General features: G+C 41.6%; 1 protein-coding gene across 6 annotated transcripts in view; it reads left to right on the top strand.

The window, feature by feature from the left end:
* STAG2 (STAG2 cohesin complex component) overlaps window positions 1–26,234 on the top strand; it is a 182,309-nt gene that overhangs the window by 59,756 nt on the left and 96,319 nt on the right. For 3 of the 6 annotated variants that reach the window (XM_048865350.2, XM_075132528.1, XM_075132526.1), the window contains 4 exons: window positions 3,479–3,547; window positions 14,501–14,579; window positions 23,768–23,929; window positions 25,055–25,151. In XM_048865350.2, the coding sequence (XP_048721307.1) occupies window positions 3,479–3,547; window positions 14,501–14,579; window positions 23,768–23,929; window positions 25,055–25,151 (407 nt within the window). Of the gene's footprint in view, window positions 1–16; window positions 90–3,404; window positions 3,548–14,500; window positions 14,580–23,767; window positions 23,930–25,054; window positions 25,152–26,234 lie in introns of those variants that run through there. The other 3 variants (XM_048865351.2, XM_048865353.2, XM_048865352.2) reach the window with 2 other exon arrangements.

Below are 26,234 nucleotides of genomic sequence, written 5' to 3'. Positions count from 1 at the left end.
ATGAGAAGACTTCCCTCTTACCCCATGGCTGCTTCTTTGCTTAAGAGCCTTTGGTGTGGGACCCTGTCAAAGACTTTCTGAAAGTTCAGGTACATTGTATCTCCCTTGTCCATATGTTTTTTGACCCTCTCAAAGAATTCTAATAGATTGATAAGACATGATTTCCCTTTACAAAAGCCATGTTGAGACTTCCCCAATATATTGTTTTCATCTGTGTCTGATAATTCTGTTTTTTCACTATCATTTCAACCAGTTTGCCTGGTACTGAAGTTAGGCTTACCAGCCTGTAATTGCCAAGATTACCTCTGGAGCCTTTTTAAAAATTGGTGTTATGTTAATTATCCTTTAGGCATTTGATATAGAAGCTGATTTAAGTGATAGGTTACATACCACAGCTAGTTGTTCTGCAGTGTCATATTTGAGCTCCTTCAGAACTCTTGGGTGAATGTTATCTAGTCCTGGTGACTTAATCCTGTTTAATTTATTAATTTGTTCCTAAACATCCTCTGTTGACCTCAATCTCTGACGTTTGCTCAGATTTGTTACCTAAAAAGAATGGCTCAGGTGTGGGAATCTCTCTCCTATATTCTCTGCAGTGAAAACCTATATAAAGAATTAATTAGCTTGTCTGCAACGGCTTTGTGTTCTTTGAGTGCTCCTTTAGCACTATGATAGTCCAGTGGACCCCACTGATTGTCTGGGAAGCTTATTGCTTCTGCTGTACAAAAATTTTTTTGTTCCTTTTTGTATCTTTTGCTAGTTACTCTTCAAATATTTTTTTGGACTGCTTAATTATACTTTTACACTTGACATGTCAGAGTTTAGGCTCCTTTGTATTTTCCTCAGTAGGATTTGACTCATTTTTAAAGGATATCTCTTTTTGGTTCTAACCACCTCTTTGACTCTGTTTGGCCATGGTGGCATTTTTTTGGTCGTGTTGCTTTTCATTTTTTTTATTTGGGGTATACCTACAGTTTGAGCCTCTATTATGATGTTTTTAAAAAGTTTCCATGCAGCTTACAGGCATTTCACTCTTGTTACTGTTACTTTTAATTACCATTTAACTGGCTTCCTCATTTTTGTGTCCTTTCCCTTTTTTGAAGTTAAATGTTACGGTGGAGCGTTTCTTTGATATTTCCCACGCCTACAAGGATTTTAAATTGAATTACGTTATGGTTGCTCTTACCAAATGAATCAGCTATATTCACCTCTTGGACCAGATCTTGTGTGCTAGACCAAATCAAGAATTGCCTCTACCCTTGTGAGTTCCAGGACTAGCTGCTCCAAGAAGCAATCATTAATGGTTACTAGACATTTTACTTCTGCATCCTGTCTTTAGGTGACATGTACCTCCTGTCCTGAGGTCACAGTTTATTCATTGTATTTTTTAAACAGTCAGCAATATATTGGGCTGAGTGGTGATGCTTGGTTGTGCACTGGAATAAGTAAAATGTTGGTTGTGGAGTTACCATTATGTTAATGACACCCTTATTGTGAACGTTGCTCCATCCCTCAGATACTAGACCGGGGTGGGCAAACTTTTTGGCCCGAGGGCCATATTGGGGTATGAAAATTGTATGGCGGGCCATGAATGCTCACGAAATTGGGGCTAGGGGTGTGGGAGGGGGTGAGGACTCCGGCTAGGGGTGTGGGTTCTGGAGTGGGGCTGGGGATGAGGGGCTTGGGGTACAGGAGGGTGCTCCGGGCTGGGACTGAGGGGTTCGGAGGGTGGGAGGGGGATCAGGGATGGGGCTCTGGGGTGGGGTTGGGGATGAGGGGCTTGGGGTACAAGAGGGGGCTCTGGGCTGGGATCGAGGAGTTCAGAAGCGGGAGGGAGATCAGTGCTGTGGCAGGGGATTGGGCTGTGGGGTGGCGGGGGGGCTCAGGGATGCAGTCTCTGGGCGGCGCTTACTGCAAGCAGCTCCCAGAAGCATGTCTCTCCTTCGGCTCCGAGGTGTAGCCAGGCAGCTCTGCATGCTGTCCCATCTGCAGGCGCCATCCCTGCAGCTCCCATTGGCTGGGAACCGCCCTGCGGACGGGGTGGCGAGCAGAGCCGCCTGGTCACGCCTCCGTGTACTACGTAGAAGCCTGAGGGGCGTCATGCCTTACTTGGAAGCCATGAAAATTTCAGCCTGAACAGTTGAATTTTAGCTAAATTTTAAGCATCTAAGGTTCTTACAATGGGAAGTAACTATAGGTGGTGGTTCCAGCTCAGCCCATAATAGTTCACAGTTGTATTAGATGGCAGTACTTCTTAATTTTTTGTCCACTATGAGTTTTCTTGCTAGCATACTAGATGGACCACTAAACTGCTGTAAAAAGAAAAGGAGTACTTGTGGCACCTTAGAGACTAACAAATTTATTTGAACGTAAGCTTTTGTGAGCTACAGTCCACTTCAGATGCATAGAATGGAACATATAGTAAGAAGATATATATACACATACAGAGAAGGTGGAAGTTGCCATCCAAACTGTAAGAGGCTAATTAATTAAGATGAGCTATTATCAGAAGGAGAAAAAAACTTTTTTGTAGTGATAATCAAGATGGCCCATTTAGACAGTCAACTCCTGTTCTTTTAGTGTAAAAATTGATGTTAATCTGGCATATTAAACACACTGAAGAGTAGACGTGCAGAAAAGCCAGTATCTCTTAGACCCCCTTCTTGTGTGTTTTTAACATGTACTACACTCGCTGCATGCCCCACTAGCACTGATATAAATAACAGTGCAGACAGGCACTGCTTGGTCTAGTAGTGTGGACACACCAGAAGCTTAGGGTATATACCCTAAATGGTTCACAGTGCCTTTTATGTCTACACTTCTATTTTTAGAAGTTAAGTGTCCTACTGCCTCCCTTTGGTAAAAGGCTCTGGCAGTGGGGAAAAGCTCTGCAGAAGGAGGCAGTGAGGAAAGGCTTTGGCAGCTCCTTTCTGTCAGAGCTTTTCCCTACTGCCTTCTTGCCAGAGCCTTTCACTGCATTGTGGACACAGAGTGCTTTTCACTGTGGTGTCTAGCTACTGTGGATGCAGACAAGGCCTTGGTTCAAAGAAGAAATTGAAGTTTTGTTCTTTAGATTAGTCTTCTAAAATGATCTAGACTAATCAGGAATGCATGCATATTCTCTTTGCCGCTTCATGTTCTAAAATGAGACTTTTTTCTATATATCATTTACCATGTTGTGCTGTATTTTGTTTTAATATTGTGATGCTGTTGCAGGAGTTTGGGGAGAGATTATGGGGTGAAGAGCACTTATAAAAATTGTAATTTAAAAGGAGAAAATAAACTTCCAGTCTTCTGAAATGTATGTCAGAGGCTGATATACAGTACAAGACATTAATGACCATAACATTTTTGCGTCTTTCATTAAGAGTAAAGATTGACCTGGTCTGTGTTTTTTTTAATAGGAATTGTCTTTTGTGAAAGGAAGAAAACGTGCTTGCGCACCGTAAACTGTTTTTTGAACATATTTCCAATACAGTGGTGGTCCAGAAGATGATAAAGAAATGATAGCAGCTCCAGAAATACCAAGTGATTTTACTCTCCTTCAGTAAGTAATTAAAATTGCAGTGGCCAAACTTTTTAAGGTAAAACACATTTGTTGTAGGTGCAATGACAATATACACTGTTGCTCTGATTAATTGCTAAAGAAAACAGAAAAATGAACAATGCTTAATACATACATAACAAAGTTTATTCTGTCAAGTAGTTACTGTGATTTAAATCTAAAGCATGGCTTGAATGGTGTCCTGTGTTTCCAGAGAGAGTTAAAATAGCAATCGTATAACTGGTTTAACTTTATTTTTTACTCTAGATTTTTAGAATCTTTAATCAAGCATTTTGCTAGTAGGAGAATCTATTGTCATGGTCACAGAATAGTTTCCATTATAGCAACATTTTTCAGATGCTTATAACTTTCTGAAAAAAACTTTTCTCTGGATTAGAAATTTTCTGGACAGAAATAGGAGTAATGTCAAGTCGTCTTGTTTCTGTTTAGGGAGACAGATGTTGATTGAGGCCTTTTTTTAAAGGGCTAGGGTTGCTTAATCCTTAAGAGAGTTGCTTTTTTGCCAAGTGTGTGTGTGTGAGAGAGACAGAGATATATACTGGCAGAGCTCCGACATTGTCCCCGTGGGTCCCGCGCTTCCAGGCAGTTTATGCTAGCTTCAGAGGCTCACTGCAACCCTCCATCTAGCCCTTCTCTCTCTAGAGCCAAGGATACAGTCTACTGAGCCCTTTTCATCATAAGCCAGCAAGAATGTTGGTGAGAGAACTCCCACAGTCCCTGTTGCTCCTACGGACTCATACCAAAACAGTTTAGCCTCTTGTCCTGACAGGGGCCTGTTTTCCCCTCCCAGGAGGTGTTTCTGTAGTGGTGGGTTGGGGGGAACCCAGGTTCCGGCCCAGGGACCCTAATGGTAGCAGCTGTTGGCAGCCAACCTTTCACTGCCAGAGTTGCTACATTTCTCTGAGCCACTTCCTCACAGCTCTCCTTCTTCACCCTTACATTAGGGCTTCCTTATCAATGACTTGAGGGTGTCTTCATTAACCAGCCCTTCAGCTGCACTTCCTCTCCTCTGGCTCCCTGGCTCTCCTCGGCCTGACTGGAGTGAGCCATTTTATAGTATCAGAAGGGCCTTAATTAGAGTCAGGTGGTCACATTAGTTTAATGGCCTCACCTGACTCTTTTGTAGGTTAATTGGAGTCCGGTGTTCTCATTAGCCTGGAGCAGCCCCTGTTCTGGTCAGTCAGGGAACAGAAAACTGTTAATCCAGTGGCGAGTATATCTGCTGTACCCAACTGGCCTGGGTCTATCACTATATATATAAATATATATAAAACAATATGTGTGTGTGCTTTGATAAACTTTAACTGTAGATGATACCACTTTTCAGTTACTTGTGATAATATCCTACGGGTTCTCCAGTCATCCGTAATCTTTCAGGGTCGACAAAAACTGGGTTCCTAATGTGGGTTGTGGGCTTTTTTGTTTTTAACAGGGGAGGAAAAGCTAAATGTATCTCATAGGTACAGACAGAAACCTTTTTAGGCCTTCTTTATACATAATCAATTTTTTCCTTTGTAGTTCACTCAAGAAATTCTAAAAACCCTTCTTTGAGTCATGACTTCAGCTGAAAAGTACCTAAAATTTGAACTCTGCATGTAATTAGTGCTTAATGAAGAGTACCAACTTTCTTCGGGTTGGTTGGGGACAATAAAAAAAAGTACTGCGGGTGGGGAGAGAGATATGTGATTGGAAAAAATGGATTTAGAGCATCAGCAGTATTTAAGACTTTTAAAAAATATATTTATTAGCAGAGTCTAATAGAGTTCTAAGGTTAACTTTCTGTCAGGTAGGAACTATTTAAATCTGTTACTAAGCACAGTCACTTAACCCTATTACTCCCTACCCTTCTCTTTTCCTCTGGCTCCACTCTCCAAGAAAATTAAATACACACAACTGTTAAATCAAGAAACAATTTCTCCGAATTGTGTGCATGTCCATAAATTAGAATTGGGTTTGTGTGATTTATTTGCTTCTTCACAATGTATTTTCTGAAAGGTTTTTAAATTAAAACTTGTGTGTGATATGTGTTGTGTTTATGTAAGATGCAAGTTTTGTCTGTTCCTGAAAGACTAGGGACATCTGGAGAACTAGTGAGATCATGACAACAGAAGTACTAAGGGTGTAAAACTTAACAGTTGAGATAGGAGGAAAGAGGAATTCTTAGGCCTTATTTACAAGAAATAGTTGCACCAGTTTAAGTTCGTTTCAACTGGTGTAAAAATCTCTATGGGCATCTCTTATTTTAAGAGTATTTTATTGTGGTTTAATTTAAACTGATTCCTAATCAGCTTAAAGCAAATTGAAATAAATGTGGTTTAACCAAAATAGATGTGTATACACAGCCTTTTTCATTAGTTTAATTAAACCTGTTTAAAGTCATACCCTAAGTTAAAGTGTATCTTTCTTGTGTAGACAAGCCCTTAATCATATGTTTAGAATTTGGGTTTTCACACCTATTAAACTCTCACATGCCAAGTTTTGGGATGAAAGTTTTTTTATTAAAGACTTACAGCCTGTGTTTTTAATGGTTGGGGACAATTCCAATCCATATTTGAGTCCTCCTCTACAAAATGGGAACAACAAAATGTTGACATACCTGATCATTCTAAAGTTTAAAAAATAAACCAACTAGCTTGAAAATGTTTTTTGCAACTGTAGGGGCTCTCAACTTTCTGGCATCCTTTATATATTATAAAGAAGCAAGTACTGACACTTTCCCTTTGCAGATCACTTTTAAGGTTGCATAGTTTAAAAGCATGTCAGCAAATGCAAATGTTATAGGTTCTATGACAACATGAATTTGCATACAGTGCATAGTCTATATAATTTAGGATACACGTGTAAGGTTTAATAACAAAATTTAACAAGAAATGCAAAAATACTAATATTACGTAGGTGAAATTTAGCCAAGTTAATATTGCTGTAGGAACAGGTGGCCTTTTTGTTTCCTAACTCTTACATTTATATTAGGGCTGTTGATTAATCACAGTTAAGTCACACGATTAACTAAAAAAATTAACTGCGATTAAAAAAATTAATCATGATAAATTGCATGGTTAAACAGTAGAATACCAATTGAAATTTATCAAATACTTTTGGATGTTTTTCTTCTTTTTCAAATATATTGATTTCTCTTACAGCACGGAATACAAAGTGTACAGTGCTCACTTTATATTTTTATTACAAATATTTGCACTGTAAAAATGATAAACAAAAGAAATAGTATTTTTCAGTTCCTCATACAAGTACTGTAGTGCAATCTCTATTGTGAAAGTGTAACTTATAAATGTATTTTGTTGTTGTTGCATAACTGCACTCAAAACCAAAACAATGTAAAACTTTAGAGCCTACAAGTCCACTCAGTACTACTTCTTGTTCAGACAATCACGAAGGCAAACAAGTTTGTTTACATTTACGGGAGATACTGCTGCCTGCTTCTTATTTACAATGTCAACTGAAAGTGGGAAAAGGTGTTCACATGGCATTTTTGTAGCAGACATTGCCAGGTATTTACATGCCAGATATGCTAAACATTCGTATGCCCCTTCATGCTTCAACCACCATTCTGGGGGACATGCTTCCATGCCGATGAAGCTTGTTTAAAAAAAAAAAAGTGCGTTAATTACATTTGTAACTAAACTCCTTGGGGAGCATTGTCTGTCTCCTGTTCTGTTTTACCGCGTTCTGCCACATATTCCATGTTATAGCACTCTCGGATGATGACCCAGCACGTTTTCGTTTTAAGAACATTTTCATAGCAGATTTGACAAAACGCAAATAAGGTATCAATGTGAAATTTCTAAAAATAGCTACAGCACTCGACTCCAGGTTTAAGAGTCTGGAGTGCCTTCCAAAATCTGAGAGGGATGAGGTGTGGAGCATGCTTTCAGAAGTCTAAAAAGAGCAACATTCCGATGCAGAAACTACAGAACCCAAACCACCAAAAAAGAAAATCAACCATCTGCTGGTGGCATCTAACTCATGATGAAAATGAGCATGTCTTGGTCCGCTCTCCTTTGGTTTATTTTCAAGCAGAACCCGTTATCAGCATGGACACACATCCTCTGGAATTGTGATTGAAGCATGAAGGAACATATGAATCTTTAGCGCATCTGGCACACAAATATCTTGTGATGCCGGTTACAACAGTGCCATGTGAAGCCCGTTCTTGCTTTCAGGTGACGTAAACAGAAAGTGGGCAGCATTATTTCCTGTAAATGTAACCACACTTTTGTCTGAGTGATTTGCTGAAGTAGGGCTAGGTGGACTTATAGGCTCTAAAGTTTTACATTGTTTTATTTTTGAATGCCGTTATTTTTTTGTACAAAATGCTACATTTGTAAGTTCAGTTTTCATGATAAAGAGATTGCGATACAGTACTTGTATTAGGTGAATTGAAATATACTGTTTCTTTATTTTTTTTATTACAAATATATGCACTATAAAAAACAAAAGTGAGCACTGTACACTTTGTATTCTGTGTTGTAATTGAAATCAGTATATTTGGAAATGTAAAAACATCCCAAAATATTTAAATAAATGGTATTCTTTTATTATTTAACAGTGCGATTAATCTTGCGATTAATCACAATTAATTTTTTTAATCAGTTGACAGCCCTAATTTATATTATAGCATTTTTTAAAAGTATGGTATGTTAAAGTAAAAGTGTAGTGTTGCTACACGTGCCAACATTTTAGAAAATTTTGTAGAAAACTTCTGAGTTTTGAACCACAGTAGATGTATTCTCTGTCCCTATTCTCTTAATAGATTTGTAACTCCCATTGACATTCATGTATATTTTCTAATAGAATAGTCTTGCTTACAAGCTTTGGCAGGGAGGAGAGCCGTCAGTTTTGCAGTAGTGTGGCAGATATTAAGAAAATGTAGTGAAGTGCAGCATATAGGTCTCACTGAAACGTACTTGTGCCATAGTCTCATGCATATTCATAGTCGGGAAGAAGCTAATAAGCTCCAATTTTATTCGTTGTTTTACCCATTTTTGTCTTACTTTGTCTCAAGATGTTATGAATTTTCTTAACAAAACCAACCCCTTTGTTCTGTTAAGATGCCTGGTTTAATGAAAATTCTTAAAAAAAATGGTGACATTTTCATCGTCTTAGACATGCTAATAGTATTTCAAAAAGACCAATATTGAAATAACTTACTCTTGTGAAACACTTTTAGTTAATTGAAAATATTCCGCAACGTTATGTTCCATTGTATTTCTTTTAGGTGTCTAAAAATGAATGGCTCTTCTAAGAGTAGTGTCCCTATGGGTGCTCCACTTCAGGTGCACGTGTGTCCAACGTGTCTTTGATCAGAGATTTTTGTTAGCAATGTCTGTTCGGCCTGGGCTTACTCTGCTGATATCCTTGTACCCATCACTGAGGCCATATCAGGCTGCATGGGTGAATAGCCCTCAGTTCTTTCTCAGCTATCTCGGCTTAGTGTAAGCCCATTGTATCCCCATTGTGTTCATGGGGATACAATGTGGATACAATTGTATCCACATTGGGATACAATGTTCATGGGGATACAATTGTGTTCATGGGGATACATGTGTTCACTGAGGCCATATCAGGCTGCATGGGTGAATAGCCCTCAGTTCTTTCTCAGCTATCTCGGCTTAGTGTAAGCCCATTGTATCCCCATTGTGTTCATCTGGACTACCTTCTGATTTCAGTTTAACTAGGTTTATTTTAGTTAGTTATTTGGAAGTTTGTTTTATTTCCTCCAGGGAGGCCCTTCCTAAGGGGTATACCTGGTTAATCAGGGTTTAATCGCCGTCTCACATGTAGAGAGGCTATCCTGGTCAACAACAGATATTCTTAAGTATGTTCGTTGCCTAGAGAAGTTGCACATTCCACAGAAGCTGTGTTGCCCTCAAATCCAGGGCAAGGAAGAACTGGGCAATGAAGTTGTGACTATTAATTATGGAGCTCTCCCTTCACCCCGCTTTGGAAACCGGTCATAAGAAACCCCCCTGTACATCAGTTTCCAGAGATATCTAGTACCCCTTCCACCTTGGTGAAACACTCTTACAGAATGGGAAAAGCCTTAGAGACCTCAAGTAGAGGTTCCAAGAAGGGGAGCTCTAACTCCCCTCTAGGAATCCACTTTGAAAAGACCTCGCTCTCTGAGCAGGTAATAGCCTCAGAATCTAGCCTCAAGGCTCAATCTTGCAGAGGTAGTGGGCTCCTCTTGTACCGTAGCTCTTCTGAAAGTAAGTGAGGCTCTGAGAAGGTGCTGGTACCATCTAGCAGAGCTGGTCAGAACAAATAGAGAAGACCAGTACCATTGGACTTAACCTCTCTCCTGGTACCTCTCTCAAGTTCTTCGGTACTGTGTAAGATTAAGCCTCCAACTATGTGAAGTGCTCAAAACTTGGTGCTGTCCTCCAGGGACAAACCTACAATACAGTCAGTGCATATCTCAACCTTACTCGGTGCTGCAATTCCACTCTGCTTGATTTGCAAGACTTTAGGTGCCTGAAGGACTGATCGGTGACTGCTGAACTAGAGTCTCCATTGCTTGCATCTCTTGGTACCAAGAACCACTTGCTATCTGGATCCTTATACATCTTTTGTACCATCTAATTCACCTCTCTTTTTGGTTAGGGGAAGAAGAGACGACAGTAGAGACGTCCTTTCAGTATCATCAGTCTCTGTCCAGGGTTCTCTTACATACCTACATAGGAAACCCCTTTCTCAAAGAGAGAGGGAGAATGTCTGGGGACCTCATGGTTCTTGTTGGGATCATCCCTGTATGCTACCCCCTTCCCACTGTGCTTCTCAGTGGCCATATTGGGATCCTTGAGCAGCTTATTGCCAACAGTTCACCAAGGTTCAGACAGTCTCTCACCGAGATGACAGGGAGACTGAAGCTTCCCCTTCCCAGCACACCACTCAGCAGGAGGAAAGGTTTGAGGATCAGGAGGCTAGGACAGACAGACAGAGCCTCCCCATCAGATTGACATCTCATCCTCATCACTAGATGAGACCATAATACCTTCTCCTCCAACTGTGGCTGATGATTTTTCGACAGTTTCAAGACCTCATTAAACATGGGGCAGATTCTCTACAGATACGCTTGAGAATGTTAAAGAATCTCAACTCAAGCTGTTGGATGTTTTTCACTCTGCGGCATCATCCAGAGTTGCACATCCTATCAAAAAGGCTCTGCTGGAACCTGCAAAAACCGTTTGGCAAACTCTGGCCACAGTAATGATGAATTCAAATTGTAACAGGTGCAGAAAAGAGCTACTAAGATGATATGAGGAATGGAAAATCTACCTTATTATGAGAGGAGACTCAAAGAGCCTACCCAAAAGAAGGCTGAGGGTAGATATGATTGCTCTCTGTAACTATATCAGAGGGATAAATACCAGGGAGGGAGAGGAATTATTTAAGTTAAGTGCCAATGTGGACACAAGAACAAATGGCTTTAAACTGGCCATCAACAAATCGAGGCTCAAAATTAAACAAAGGTTTCTAACCTTCCGAGGAGTGAAATTCTGGAACAGCCTTCCAAGGGGAGCAGTGGGGGAAAAATAACCTAACTGGCTCCAAGTCTGAGCTTGATAAATTCATGGAGGGGATGATAATGATGGAACTGCCTACAATGGCATGTGGCCCATCAGTGATTGGCAGTAGCAGAAATTCCCAGCGGCTGGACATGGGGCAGTAGATGGGGAGGGCTCTACACAGAATTCTTTTCCAGCTATCAGCTTGGGGGATCTTGCCCACATTCTCAGGGTCTAACTGATCACCATATTTGGAGTCAGGAAGGAATTTTCCCCTGGGTCAGATTGGCTGAGACCCTGGGGGTTTTTCATCTTCCTCTGCAGCATAGGTCACGGATAACTTGCAAGTTTAAACTAATGTAGATGGTGAATTTTCTGACTTGAGGGCTTCAGTAACTCATCCAGAGGTTAGGGGTCTTTTTCAGAAGTTGGTGAAGTTCTGTGGCCTGCAATGTGCAGGAGGTCAGATTAGATCACAATGGTTCCTTCTAACCTTAAAGTCAGTAGTGACAGACTACCTCCATTGTCAGGCAATTATAGTATACCTGTACTTTGATGACTGTCTGCTTGAGGATCAGTCACAGTAAGAGTAAGACTCATGCAGAGGGCACTTTCTCAGTTCTTGGACTTGGGTCTTCAATTGAATGTGGGGAAAATCCAGTGACTTCCATATAGAACATACAATTTATAGGGGCATCCCTGGACCCTTGTCATCAAGGACCTTCCTTTCTGTGAACAGGTTCATGATGCTTGTCACAACTACTCAAGGGCGCTCGCAGACTTCAGTCAGAAACTGTCATCAACTTCTAGGTCACTTGTAGGCTTGCACTTTCATGACAGAGCATACGAGATTACACCTCTGCAGTTTCTAGGGCTGTCTCAGGTCAGTATACCTGCCAAACAGACGCAGCCTGGACAAACAAGTGTCAGTTCCTCAATAGGTGAAGCACACCCTAGATAAGTGGAAGGTTCGTCACAATGTAGGCACGGGAGATTCCTTCCTTCAGTCAACGCCATGGTAACTATAACCATGGATGCATCTCTGTTAGGATAGAGGGCACACCTCAGTGCTCCCATGGTACAGGGTCGATGGTCACCCCAAGAAACCACTAGGGGGTGTGAAAGTTCACGGGATTAAAGTTGACCTGTACTGCAGAGGTACAACAGATATTACTGAATAGTAGGAAAAAATCTAGCTTCAACAGTAGAGAATATTTAGTCACTGGTGTGAATGCCAGAAAATTGTTGCTGAATTTGCCTCACTTCTGCTTGTTCTGGACTACCTGCTGCAACTAAAGAAAACAGGACTGTCAGTGTTCTCAAGGTTCATTTGGCCATCTTAACAACTTTTCATACCACGAATGAAGGGTTTTCCCGGTTTGTTCATCCTACAACTGTACTCTTCATGAACAGTCTGGGAAATCCTTTCCCACAGGTAAAAGCCCCCAGGTTGGGGCCATAATTTATTTCTAAAAGCTCACAAAACCTCCTTTAGAACCGATGGCAACCTGCTCCTTACTGAATTTGTCTATGGAGACAGCCTTCTTCGTGGCTATTACATCAGTCTGCAGAGTAGGAGCAACGGGGGCCTTAATGGCAGATCCTCCATTCCCAGTATTCTACAAGGATAAGGTTTCCTTCGTCACATCCCAATTTCATTTCTAAAGTGTCTTCTGAATTTCATCTGAATCAGATCGGTTACCTGACAATTTTCTTTCCAAAGCCTTGTAATGCCAATCTCGGGACTGCTTTTCTCGGGACTGACTCTAGATGTCAGGAAGGCATTAGCTTTCTCACTAGATAGTCTGTGAAATTTCCAAAATGAAACTGCAGAACTGGAATTAATTTGCAAACTGGACACCATCATATTAGGCCTGAATAAAGATTGGGAGTGGTTGGCTCATTACAAACCTAATTTTCCCCCATACTAATTTTCCCCTACTGTTACTCACACCTTCTTGTCAACTGTTTGAAAGGGGCCACTCTCATTACCGCTACAAAAGTTATTTTTCCTCCCTTAGTATCCTACTGTTAATTGAATTGTCTTGTTAGACTGACCTCGCACTTGGAAAGGCAACTCCCATCTTTTCATGTATTTATACCTGCTCCTGTATTTTCCACTCCATGCATCTGATGAAGTGGGTTCTAGCCCGCGAAAGCTTATGCCCAAATAAATTTGTTAGTCTCTAAGGTGCCAAAAGTATTGCTTGTTGTTTTTGCTGATACAGGCTAACACGGCAACCACTCTGAAACCTATCAAAATGATTTAGTACTGTTTTTTTTATTTGAAAACCGATCTAAAAGTTCTGCTATTTCTACCCAAAGAAATCCAAATTGGATTTCTGCTGTATAATTTGCTTGTTACATTGCAGCCAGCATTCCACTACCTCCTTGTGTGCTGGCTCACTCTGTGAGGTCAGAGTCTACATCTATAGCTCTACTTAATAGTGTCCCAGTATCTGAGATCTGCAGAGCTGCTACATGGTATTTGGTACACACCTTCTTTAGATGCTATGCCCTAGTAGTGCCTCTAGATCTGATACGGTAATTCTTTCTTCAGTTCTGGACTTGATTTCAAAGCTCATGTCTCCTTATGAGGGATACTGCTTGGGAGTCATGTGAAGTGGAATGCTTATAGGGACATTTCTCAAAGAGAGGGAGAGAGGTTACTCACTCTGTGCAATAACTGTAATTTTTCAAGATGTGTTCCACTACCTTCCTTCCTTATGAGTTTTCTTCTGAGACTTGGTGGGTGGAGAAGGAACTCGGGGTGGTTCACCCGTGCAGCCTGATATAGTCTCAATGTATGCAAGACTTTTAAAACATGTAAATGTATTTTGAGCAAACAGCGTGTCAACATTTTCATTAAAATTAAACACAGAATGTTGTTGTTCTTGGCTGTCCAATTTAAATTTTACAAAATTTGAGTTTTGATAAAATAAAAAGCTACTTCAAGTATGTTTAACTAGGTAAAGATAACTAAGTGGTGTGCATAAATATGTTAGATCAGGATTCTTCCTATCTCTTTATCTATTGTCTAACACAGCTGGTTGAAAAAGCCAGAATATTTTTTGTGAATTTTTTTGTTGAAAATTCAAAATTTTTCAACCAGCTTCAAGGTTCAATAGTTGGATTTCTGTAAGTTTTTTAAAAAGGAAAGAAAATTCCATAGCCATTTGATTTCACAGAAGACACCTTCCTGCATTGTCAGCAGAAGGAACCTTTTATTTATGGTTCTCTAGCATGTTAATTAGTTGTTAGGACAAAATGGATTTAAAATGAAAGGCCTAGATTTAAATATTTGTTCATACTGAGTTGACATAATCTTATTGAAGATGTAGATAATATTGCTACAATTATTTTGACAGTAAGGTTTCTGATGTAGTATGTAAATATTTGTTTGTCATTACAGGGAGTCTGAAACACACTTTTCTTCTGATACAGACTTTGAAGATATTGAAGGAAAAAATCAAAAACAAGGCAAAGGAAAAGTATGTTCAGTTTATCGGGGATATTGAAACACTTGAAATTGTGTGCAGACTGATAAGTGCAAGAATTGTTTTAATGCGGGTTAGGTGGCTGTACCATTGTGGGGAAAAAATTGAACTAGAAATACCTAAAATTTCTTTTAAAAAAGTTCTTAACACGTTACATATCTGTTGTTTCTTCTGTGAGTGATGATCCTGTGTGTACCAACTCTGGGTGTGCATGTGCTCCAGATCGGAGACTGGAAGATGTTTGCTAGCTGTCTCTGTTGGTATGCGCCCTGTGCCCCTTTATCTTCTCAGGCTCCAAACGAAGGGCATAAATGGTGACACTGACCGACCCACACTGGTGGTATTCCCATAGCATGAGACAGAGCTGCAGGTGCCAAAGCCTCTGGCAAGACCAACACCACTGGCACCACCAAGGGAAAGAAGCCCAACCTGCTTCCTCACGTCTGGGGCTAGATGCACCAGGCCGGAGGACATTACTATCTGTGTAGTTCCCGAAGCTGATACTGTCAGATCTGGTCCTAATGAGGGAGGTCCTCAAACCATTTGCTCTGTGTAAGAGGGAAAGCCAGCCACTCGCTGATTTTGTCAACCAGTAGGGGTGTAATCTCATGCACACACGCTCACACACCCCTCTCCAATACTGTTGGCATCACTCATTGATGCTCAAGCTGCCTCGTCTTCGGACAAGTCCTGTCAGTGGGAGAGCTTCACTGTGACACAGAGGCCCAGTCTGTGTCAGCAGCTCTTGTCAGGCCTGCCATACTCAGCACTGTTGTCATAATCTGTATTTAAAAGGTGGCATGTAAAGATATAATTGAAGAATGAATAACTCACTGATCATGAATATTCTTGCATAATGTATTTACAGGGTGAGTACCAAATGTTGTTAATATGTGCTAACATGGCTGCTACTCTGAAACCATTCTTAAAATGTGTTTCGCAAGCCATGCGTAAGCATAGTCTGCCTGAGACAAAGGAATGTGAAAAGAAAAGGAGTACTAGTGGCCTTAGAGACTAACCAATTTATTTGAGCATAAGCTTTCGTGAGCTACAGCTCACTTCATCGGCTGCTTATCACGAAAGCTCATGCTCAAATAAATTGGTTAGTCTCTAAGGTGCCACTAGTACTCCTTTTCTTTTTGCGAATACAGACTAGCACGGCTGCTACTCTGAAAGGAATGTGAGTTTACCTTAATTTATATATAAGCAGTACACGGGCCCATCAGATTAAGGGGGGAAGGGAGGAAGATTACAGGAAACAGAACAATTTGCATTTTAGCGAACACTAAGGAGGCGCATGGAGCTTCCTTCACCACCAGATTCCGGTCATGTTCCTCACCGAACTGCTTTTCAACACAATTATATACATTAATCCCTTCACCTCTGAATTCCTTGAGATGCAGGTTGTCTTGTTTGGAGTGAAATTCAAGATGGTGTTATAAGTAGGTTGCAGTAGCTGTTTTAGTCATACCATAAAACAGATAGTAAAGGATTTTTTTGTATAAAAAATGGAAAATACTTTGATAGTGTTCTCACTACATGAAATTATTTACCAATCCTTTTTTTAAATGTGTGGCTATATAATGATTTCCAGGTTAAACTTCATTTTCAACTAAAAATAATTCACAAATAAGGGTTTTGGAAATCCATAGGTTCTTCTTCGAGTAATGTCCCTGTGGGTACTCCACTGTAGGTGTGTCTGGACGTCTCTGCTGCTGATCAGAGAACTTTGGTAGCAGTCTGTCCTGCCCGTGTATGCACTGCTCCTTGCCTGCCATGAAGCTAGCCAGCATCCATGGGCATTGCCTCCTCAGTTCCTTCTCAACCACCCCTGGCAAGAGAGAAAGCTAAGAGCTGTCTGTTCACAGATCGTTAGCTCCCTTTCGTTTTGTAAATTTTGTCTTCCATTGAAGACTTTAATTTTGTTATCTCATTTGTTTTTTGTTGTCTGTGCCAAGAAAAGAAAGAAAAAGAAAAAAAAAACAAAAAGCAAGAAGAAAGCATTTGCCTCCGGCCAGCCCCAGTGGGGGAGAGGGCCCTGGACAAGGGTATGCCTGGCTCTGCAGCCTTCAAAAAGTGCCTCAGTTGCAAGGAATATTTCCCAGCGACTGACGGAGACTTGTGGTGCATTCACTGCCTAGGAGAAAGCATAACTCACAAAAGTGTGGTTGGTGCCAGCAACTAAAACCCAGGTCCAGGAAAGACCGAGAGTCTTTCATGGAGTCTGCCCTTCAACCTCCGGAGTCCCGGGGAGAACTTACTGCAGCCTTCTACTTTGAAGGGAGGTGATCCCAAGAAGATGAGGCACTCACTCAAGACCACTAAGGAAAGGTCTGTGACTCCCCATAGTGAGACCCAGTTGAGTCAGAAACGATCTCTGGCTCCATCAGTACTGACTGTGCTAAAGCTGCCTGAAGCCGGTACTCTGGGCAAGTGTGGTACCAAGCAGACAGAGCAAGTCGGTCTGCTCAAAGACCTGATTGGCACGGGCAAAGAAGTACCAGTACAACAGGGGCATCAAAAGGCATGGGAGATCTGCAATGGGAAAGGCTGTGTTGGCACAGACATTGGCCCAGGTACTGACCCTGATGTGCATGATGACAACGGACTGCATGGCCAGGTCCACATCTCTGACTGTATTGGTACAAACCTTTTGGCACTGACAACTACTGGTACCGACCCCATCCGCATTGCAGGATTTCTGGAGTGCAACGGATCTCTTGGTGTCCGACGCACTGGACTCGCCCCTACTTAGTACTGGGCCCTGGCACTGAGTTCTCACAGAGTATTTGACTCGCTGACATTTCTCTACCATGCACTGCCTTTCTCATCGTCTGAGTCGGGAAGTAAGCAAGAGGACTTGGGTTCCCACTATCGTTTTACCCACTATAGAATCATAGAATCATAGAATATCAGGGTTGGAAGGGACCCCAGAAGGTCATCTAGTCTAACCCCCTTGCTCGAAGCAGGACCAATTCCCAGTTAAATCATCCCAGCCAGGGCTTTGTCAAGCCTGACCTTAAAAACCTCTAAGGAAGGAGATTCTACCACCTCCCTAGGTAACGCATTCCAGTGTTTCACCACCCTCTTAGTGAAAAAGTTTTTCCTAATATCCAATCTAAACCTCCCCCACTGGAACTTGAGACCATTACTCCTCGTTCTGTCATCTGCTACCATTGAGAACAGTCTAGAGCCATCCTCTTTGGAACCCCCTTTCAGGTAGTTGAAAGCAGCTATCAAATCCCCCCTCATTCTTCTCTTCCGCAGGCTAAACAATCCCAGCTCCCTCAGCCTCTCCTCATAAGTCATGTGTTCCAGACCCCTAATCATTTTTGTTGCCCTTCGCTGGACTCTCTCCAATTTATCCACATCCTTCTTGTAGTGTGGGGCCCAAAACTGGACACAGTACTCCAGATGAGGCCTCACCAATGTCGAATAGAGGGGAACGATCACGTCGCTCGATCTGCTCGCTATGCCCCTACTTATACATCCCAAAATGCCATTGGCCTTCTTGGCAACAAGGGCACACTGCTGACTCATATCCAGCTTCTCGTCCACTGTCACCCCTAGGTCCTTTTCCACAGAACTGCTGCCTAGCCATTCGGTCCCTAGTCTGTAGCTGTGCATTGGGTTCTTCCGTCCTAAGTGCAGGACCCTGCACTTATCCTTATTGAACCTCATCAGATTTCTTTTGGCCCAATCCTCCAATTTGTCTAGGTCCTTCTGTATCCTATCCCTCCCCTCCAGCGTATCTACCACTCCTCCCAGTTTAGTATCATCCGCAAATTTGCTGAGAGTGCAATCCACACCATCCTCCAGATCATTTATGAAGATATTGAACAAAACCAGCCCCAGGACCGACCCTTGGGGCACTCCACTTGATACCGGCTGCCAACTAGACATGGAGCCATTGATCACTACCCGTTGAGCCCGACAATCTAGCCAACTTTCTACCCACCTTATAGTGCATTCATCCAGCCCATACTTCCTTAACTTGCTGACAAGAATACTGTGGGAGACCGTGTCAAAAGCTTTGCTAAAGTCAAGAAACAATACATCCACTGCTTTCCCTTCATCCACAGAACCAGTAATCTTATCATAAATCTCATCACTATGTGGGGCCCGATTTCGCTGTGGGCACCAGGGATATCAGACTCCATGGTTTGGCCAACCATAGTACCAGCCACTGGCTCCGTATCCTCAGTGTCCATACTGGGACCATTGGCAGGCTCAGAGGCAGCAGTCCTCCCAGGCCCTTAGTGTGGCATACAAAGAGGCAGGGAGTCGCCCTTCTTCATCTGCAACTTCGAAAGCTTTGGAATCCCCTGAGCAGTCGAGGGAGGAAGTTGGGGCGGGGTCAGAGAAGGAAGACACTCCTCAAGTTAATTTCTCATCATCCTCACCAGATGAGGCAGTGATGCCCTCTCCGTTATCTGTGGCTGATGATTTTAAATCATTCCAGGACCTAGCTCAGAGGGTGGCAGAAGCTCTACAAATACATTTGCAGGAAGTGACTGAGCCTCACCACAAATTGGTAGACATTTTACACTCTTCCACTTCTGCCAGAGTGGCCCAGTTAATGGCATGCCTGGACCCTGCCAAAGTCATGGCAGACCCCTGTGTCCCTCCTGCCAACATTCAGACAGATGGACAAAAAGTATGACATGCCAGCGAAGGACACGTAATTTCCCTTTTCCCACTTGCCTCCTGATTCCATCGTTGTGGATGTGGTTAATTCTAGGGGCTGCCAGACCCAGTTTAAATCCACCCCGTATGTCTGGTTGGGAAGTGTCTGGACCTGTTTGGCAAAAAGGCATATTCATCAGCCGCCCTCCAGTTCTGTGTAACAAATTACCAGGCTTTGCTGCCAGAATAGGACTACTAGAATGATATGAAACTCAGTTCCTTTATTGAACAGCTTCTGGACTTCCATAAAGACAAATTCAGGTCCATAATTGAGGTCCAGCTGGTGGCTAAAACATTCCTCCAGTCTGCATTAGATGTGGCCAACATGGCGCTGCGTTCAATTTCCATGGCCATTGTTTTGTTATTAGATGGGCTTCGTGGCTGCATTTGTCCGGCTTCCCTAAAGAGGTTCCAACCACGGTGGAGGACCTTCCTTTTGAGGAGGATGAAGTTATTTTCCAAAAAGACCAACTCGTCTCTTCACGTATGGAAGGATTTGTGGGCAACCCTTCGATCTGTAGGGACATCCATTTCTCCTCCTCTTTCCCCACTTCCCCTCTCCCATGCCCTTCCCTGTCCCTTTTCAGGGAACCTTTTCACACAAGTCTACTATATCAGGAGGTAAACCATCTGCTTAGCATAGGAGCTATAGAACCTGTGCCTGTATATATGAGGCAAAGGCTTCTGCTCTTGCTACTTCCTGATACCAAAGTATCATACTGGACCTCAGAGCACATCAAAGTGCAGAAATTCAAGATGGTCACCCTATCTATGATCATTCCAGCCTTAGAGGAAGGAGATTGATTCTCGGCCCTTGACCTTCATGACTCATATTTCCACATTTCTATCATACCAAGTCACAGGCATTACCTCAGATTCATGCTGAGCCAGGACCAGTACACAGTACTGCCTTTCGGACTCTCATTGGCCCCCAAGGTATTCTCCAAGGCCCTTTCTGTAGTGGCAGCCCACTTACGCTCTCAAGGCATCATGATTTATCCTTACCTGGACAATTTCCTTCTCAGGGCATGGTCCTTCACAGAGGCCCAACAAGTCACTCAGGCCACATGGAGCCTGCTTCTGAATCTTGGCCTACAGATCAATGAACAAAAATCTACCTGAACATGGGTACAGAGGCTTGAGTTCATAGGAGCTGACCTCCAACTCTATTCAGGTGAAGGCATTCCTCTTACATCACAGATTTTTCAGTCTATCCGTGTTGATAGACACAGTACAATCTAGCCCACAAATTTCGGCCAGACATTGCTTCCAGCTTCTGGGACACATGTCTGTGGGCACATCAGTTATTGCTCATGCCAAATTATGCATGAGGTGCTACCAAGTATGGTTCAGTTCACAGGCAGAACAGAGACAACATAAGCAAACTTCTGTCAATGCACACCAGGATCAAACAATCCTTGGTCTGGCGGAAGGACCCGGTAAACATCAGTACAGGAATCCTGTTTGCTCACACTTCCCCTTCTCTACTCCTGGCCACTGATGTATCCCTCATAGGATGGGGTGTGCATCTCAGTGGTCACACGCAAATGGTCTCCAGGAGAGACATGCCTCTACACCAACCTGCTAGAACTCAGAGTGGTCAGGAATGCATGCGTTCACTTCCTGCCGCTGATCAAAGACACACACACACAAGGGTCATGACAGACAACAAGGCCTGCATGTATTACATAAACAGACATGGAGGTGTCAGGTCTCATTCCCTGCATGTAGAGGCAATAAAACTATAGAACTAATGTATCTCCCATAATGTCCTAATATCAGCCGCCTGCCTACTAGGAATACAGAACACGACAGTTTCAGCCGCAGATTCCCACACGGCTCAGAATGGGAGATAGTCGGTGATACTCCATGACATATTCGACAATGGGCGACACCAGTAATAGACCTGTTTGCTACTTACCAGAACAAGAAACATCCACAGTACTGCTCCAGGGCCAGGATCAGATGACACTTCATGGGAGACACTCTCCTCCTCCTTTGGGACAAGGGCCTTCTTTATACCTTTCCCCCATTCCCTCTATTACTGAAGGTCTTGTTGAAAATCAGTGAGAAAGCAAACTTCATACTGATTGCTCCCACCTGGCCCAGGCAGATGTGGTACCCTTATCTGTCACAGCTGGCATGTTCACTGATGAATCTCCCAATCACTGCTTACATCTTGTCGCAGAACGAGACGCGCACTCTTCATCCCAATCTGTGGATTCTACAACTCAAAGCCTGGCTCCTTCATGGTTCCAGCACAAAGAGACATCTTGCTCTGAGGAAGTACAAGAGATGCCATTACACAGTAGGAAGGGAGCTACTTGTCATACCTACCTTCACAAATGGAAGATGTTCCAGATTTGTTGCCAGCCCAAGGGCGCATCACTCCTACTGCAGCCATCCTTCCGGTAGCCTTAGGCTACCTGTTGACTTTAAAGAAATTTGGACTCTCTTAGTTCTCTGAAGGTTCATCTGGCAGCAATTGTAACCTTCCACTAGCAGGTGGAAGGATACTCAATCTTCTCTCGCCTCACTATGAAGAGATTTTTTAAAGCCATAGCAAACCTCTTCCCACAACCCAGGCTTCCACTCCCCAATGGGATCTTAACCTAGTGTTAAAAGGACTGTTTGTACCACCATTTGAACCCATGGCCAGTTGTTCAGTAACTGACCTTTACATGAAGAGGATGTTCCTCATCGCCGTCACCTCTGCAAGAAGAATAGGAGAGAGAGCAGCTTTGATGGTACATTATTCTTTTACTGTGTTCTTTCCTGATAAGGTCACGTTTAGATCACATCCAGAGTTCACTCCCAAGGTGACTTCTGCATTTCACATGAATCAGCTTATTCAGCTTCCAATTTTTTATCCCAGACCTCATGAGGAGAATAGGGAAGCCATCCTCTATACGCTCGACATGAGAAGAGCTTTGGCCTTCTATTTGAACAGGACAGGAACTTTCAGGAAATCTCCAAGACTTTTCCTCTCTGCTATACCTTTTGACCTATCTGCAGCCATCTCAGCTCAGAGACTCTGTAAGTGGGTTTCCAGCTGTATTAGATTCTGTTACCAATTGCATAATATAGCACCCCTAACTTCATTACGCACGCATTCTTCGAGGTTGGTCTCCTTATCCATTGCCTTCTCCAAGAGTATCTTTGTATCCGAAATCTACAAAGCAGCTGCCTGGACATCTGCACATGCCTTTGCAAAAAACTGTGCCATCCTGGGGGATTCATCTGCAGATGCCAAATTCAGTGCCACAGTACTAACCTCTGTATCAGACTCGACTCCAAAGTCCCGGCCTCCAGTGGTGGTTACTTCTCGGGAATCACCTAGAGTGGAGCACCCATAGGTACACAGTGTTGAAGAACCATCATTATTGTACAAGGTGAGTAACTTTTTTTAGATGCGCAAACCCTGAATATTGTTGTAATTGTATTGATAGTAATTCTAATTAAAATTTTGATAACTTTGATTACAAAGCTACTCAAGATAGTTAATTCTTCGCAGTCCCCTTTGGACTTACAAAGGGATCTCATAAAAGTGGGTGACAGGGAAACAAAATGGTGGATGAAATTCAGTGTTGATAAATGCAAAGTAATGAATGTTGGAAAACATAACACCAACTATACATATTCTGTGATGGGGTCTAAATTAACTGTTACCACTCAAGAAAGAGATCTTGGGGTCATTGTGGGTAGTTCTCTGAAAACATCTATTCAATGTGAAGCGGCAGTCAAAAAAGCTGCTAATGTTGGGAATCATTAGGAAAGGGATAAATAATAGAGAGAAAATAGCCTATTTTCTCTATATAAATCCATGGTACGGCCACATCTTGAATACTGTGTGCAGATCTAGTCACCCCATCTCAAAAAAGATCTGTTGGAATTAGAGAAAGTACAGAAAAGGGCAACAAAAATGATTTAGGAGTATGGAACAGCTTCCATATGAGGAGAGATTAAAAAGTGAGACTTTTCAGCTTGGAAAAGAGACTACTAAGGGGGGATATGATCAAGGTCTGTAAAATCACGAATGGTGTGGAGAAAGTAAATAAGGAAGTGTTATTTACTCCTTTGCATAACATAAAAACTAGGGGTCACCAAATGAAGTTAATAGGCAGCAGGTTTAAAACAAAAAGAAGTTTTTATTCACACAACACATAGTCAACCTGTGAAACTCTTTGCCAGAGAATGTTGTGAAAGCCAAGACTATAACAGGGTTCAGAAAAGAACTAGATAAGTTCCTGGAGGATAGGTCCATCAGTGCCCATTAGCCAGGATGGGCAGAGATGGTGTTCCTTGTCTCTATTTGCCAGAAGCTGGGAATGGGTGATTGGGGATGGATGACTTGATGATTAACTGTTCTGTTCATTCCCTCTGAAGCACCGGGCATTGGCCACTGTCAAAAGACAGGATACTGGTCTGACCCATCTGACCGTTCTTATGTTCTTACATTTGTAGTGATTTGAAAGTTGCTTTTGATTTGATTGCAGACCTGTAAAAAAGGGAAAAAAGGCCCAGGAGAAAAGGGGAAAGGTGCAAACGGAGGAGGGAAACCTGCTGGTCCAAACCGGATGAATGGACATCACCAACAGAATGGTGTGGAAAACATGATGCTATTTGAGGTTGTTAAAATGGGCAAGAGTGCTATGCAGGTAAGATCTGAGTCTCTTTAGGGCTTAAAGGGATGCTCAACTTTAAATTTGGCTGAAAATTTAGTAAAAACAAGTATTTAGAAAAATTAAACCCACCACAGGTTTTCCCCCAATTTTTAAACAAATTTTAAAGGCAAGCTCTTTAAACAAATATTCCCCTACGGTGTTTGAAACCCAAGTTTTGCATCACTAAGAACCTAAATGTGAAGCTGACCTATTGAATTTGTTTTAATTGAGAAATGAAAACTAATGTGTAAATACTGACATAAAATGGAAAGACTTTTAACAATATAATTTCTCAAATATAGGATGTTTTCATTTGTTTACATATGATTTTTAACTTATCCCTTTAAGTAGCTTGAATGACTAAATAGTCAGATATAGATCATGATTATTGTTATCAGTGGCACATAATAACAATAAAGCTGCAATATAAAGTATGTGGGGGTGACCAGTGTTTAGCTTTAATCCTCCCTACTTTAGCTTTTTAGCAAACATTTAACAGGAAGGATTTTGTGACCATTTAATAACTAAGGGTAACATGGGATTTCTTCTTAAAATGGGCAAGAATAAAATTCCTGATATTGAGTAAAGTTGCTATCACTAAAGGTCTGTCAATTTCTGCCACAAATTAGTGCAACAGAAGTTATCTATTGCAGATCTGTATCACATGAGCAGGAGCTGGATTGGATTCTCGCCAGGAAATTTGAGGCTCATTAATTTTTTTGATCAGGCACTTCTCTACCTCCCCTTACTAATAGGATTGCAGGGCCTTTGCACTAAATTCTGTCAGCTGGAGGAAGCACAATATTTATATGCTTTTTGGTCAGTTGCACACACTTAATGGTCAGTTTTGTGCTTGTATATATTTACAGAGTAAAGCAGACATCCATTTCTTGAAGGAAAGTATTGTAATAGTAAAGGATGATTCAAAACTTTTACTTGGTATCAGTCAGTAAATTTCAAGGCTCCTATTTTGCTAATGGGAGAAGAAAATCTCCATTTGTGTGTTCCTGTGAAGAGTTGAGAAATACAGTTCACTTTCTCATCAATTTGTTAAAAACTAATAAAGAGTTTTTGTTTTTTCTCTCTATCTCTTCCCCCTGCCTTCCCCCCATGACCCAGTCTGTAGTGGATGACTGGATAGAGTCATACAAACATGACAGAGATATAGCGCTTCTTGACCTCATCAACTTCTTTATTCAGTGTTCAGGCTGCAAAGGTAAGATGTATATTTTGGAAACATGTTAAGTTAAAATACTTCCCTAGCTATCCTAAATCCACTTTGTTTTAGATAATTGCCTGCCAAATCTCTCTTCAGTAGTCTTTGCTATTATGCTGACAGTGTAGTGAGTGCCTTCTCACTCTTAGGGCTAGTCTATACTCGGCAGTTGTACTGCATTAATTATACTGGTATAGTTAAAACTGTAGAATCCTCCTAGACTGGGTGCAGGTATGCCAGTATAAAAGTACTTTATCTCAATATAGCTATTCTGTACAGAAAAGGGAATAACTACACTGATATAATTCATTTTATAGCATAAAACATAAACATACCCTTTGTCACCAAAGGCATCACACCACATCAGACCTCTGGGTGAGGATTGTGGAGTTTGGTTCATTCTTGACCTTGTCATTGCTGTGTCTTAGTTGGCTGGAGAGAATCCTAAAGATGCAGTGATTCCTCTCATTCAGAACTCTGAGCAACCTATCTCTACAGTAGTTCTAGTCCTTCCTGCCTTAAAATTTGAATTATAAATTTCCAGCCTTTAAAGTTTGATTTTTGGTTTATTTTTGCCTTTGGGTTTTTTGAGGGAGGGAGGGTTGATGAAAAGAAAGATATAAGATGTCATGTTATTCCTCATTCAAATACTCCTTGTTTCATTTTGAGTTGAGCTTGTCACCTTAAAATATCTTATCCTTAGTGATTATCTCTCAATTGCTTTGTTTTGCAGAATATTATGTAACTTTGTAAAATGATTGTATTCAAATGTATCAAACTGAATTTCTCAATAATAATTGCATCTGTACTTCTAGAAATGGGAGCCAGCCAATCCATGTTTTTAGACTAAAAACTTGATGTACTCCTAAAATTTTTTACGATTTGAAGGGGAATGTATAAATCTTATAAATTAAATTTGTATATATAATGTTCCCCAAAATATATGCGGGTGCTTCTGCTGTTTAACATCAATAGATACATTAGAAGTGCTCCAAAGTGTACAGACAATGAATATGTTTGATTAAATCATATATTTGTCTTTCTGTATAATTGTATTTTATATGAAAAACTTCAGATGTTAAA

The sequence above is a fragment of the Caretta caretta genome, chromosome 9 (assembly GCF_965140235.1).
Source record: "Caretta caretta isolate rCarCar2 chromosome 9, rCarCar1.hap1, whole genome shotgun sequence".
Lineage (NCBI taxonomy): Eukaryota > Metazoa > Chordata > Testudines > Cheloniidae > Caretta > Caretta caretta.
The sequence above is the reverse complement of the archived record's forward strand: the minus strand, read 5'-3'. Positions and strand labels throughout refer to the sequence as shown.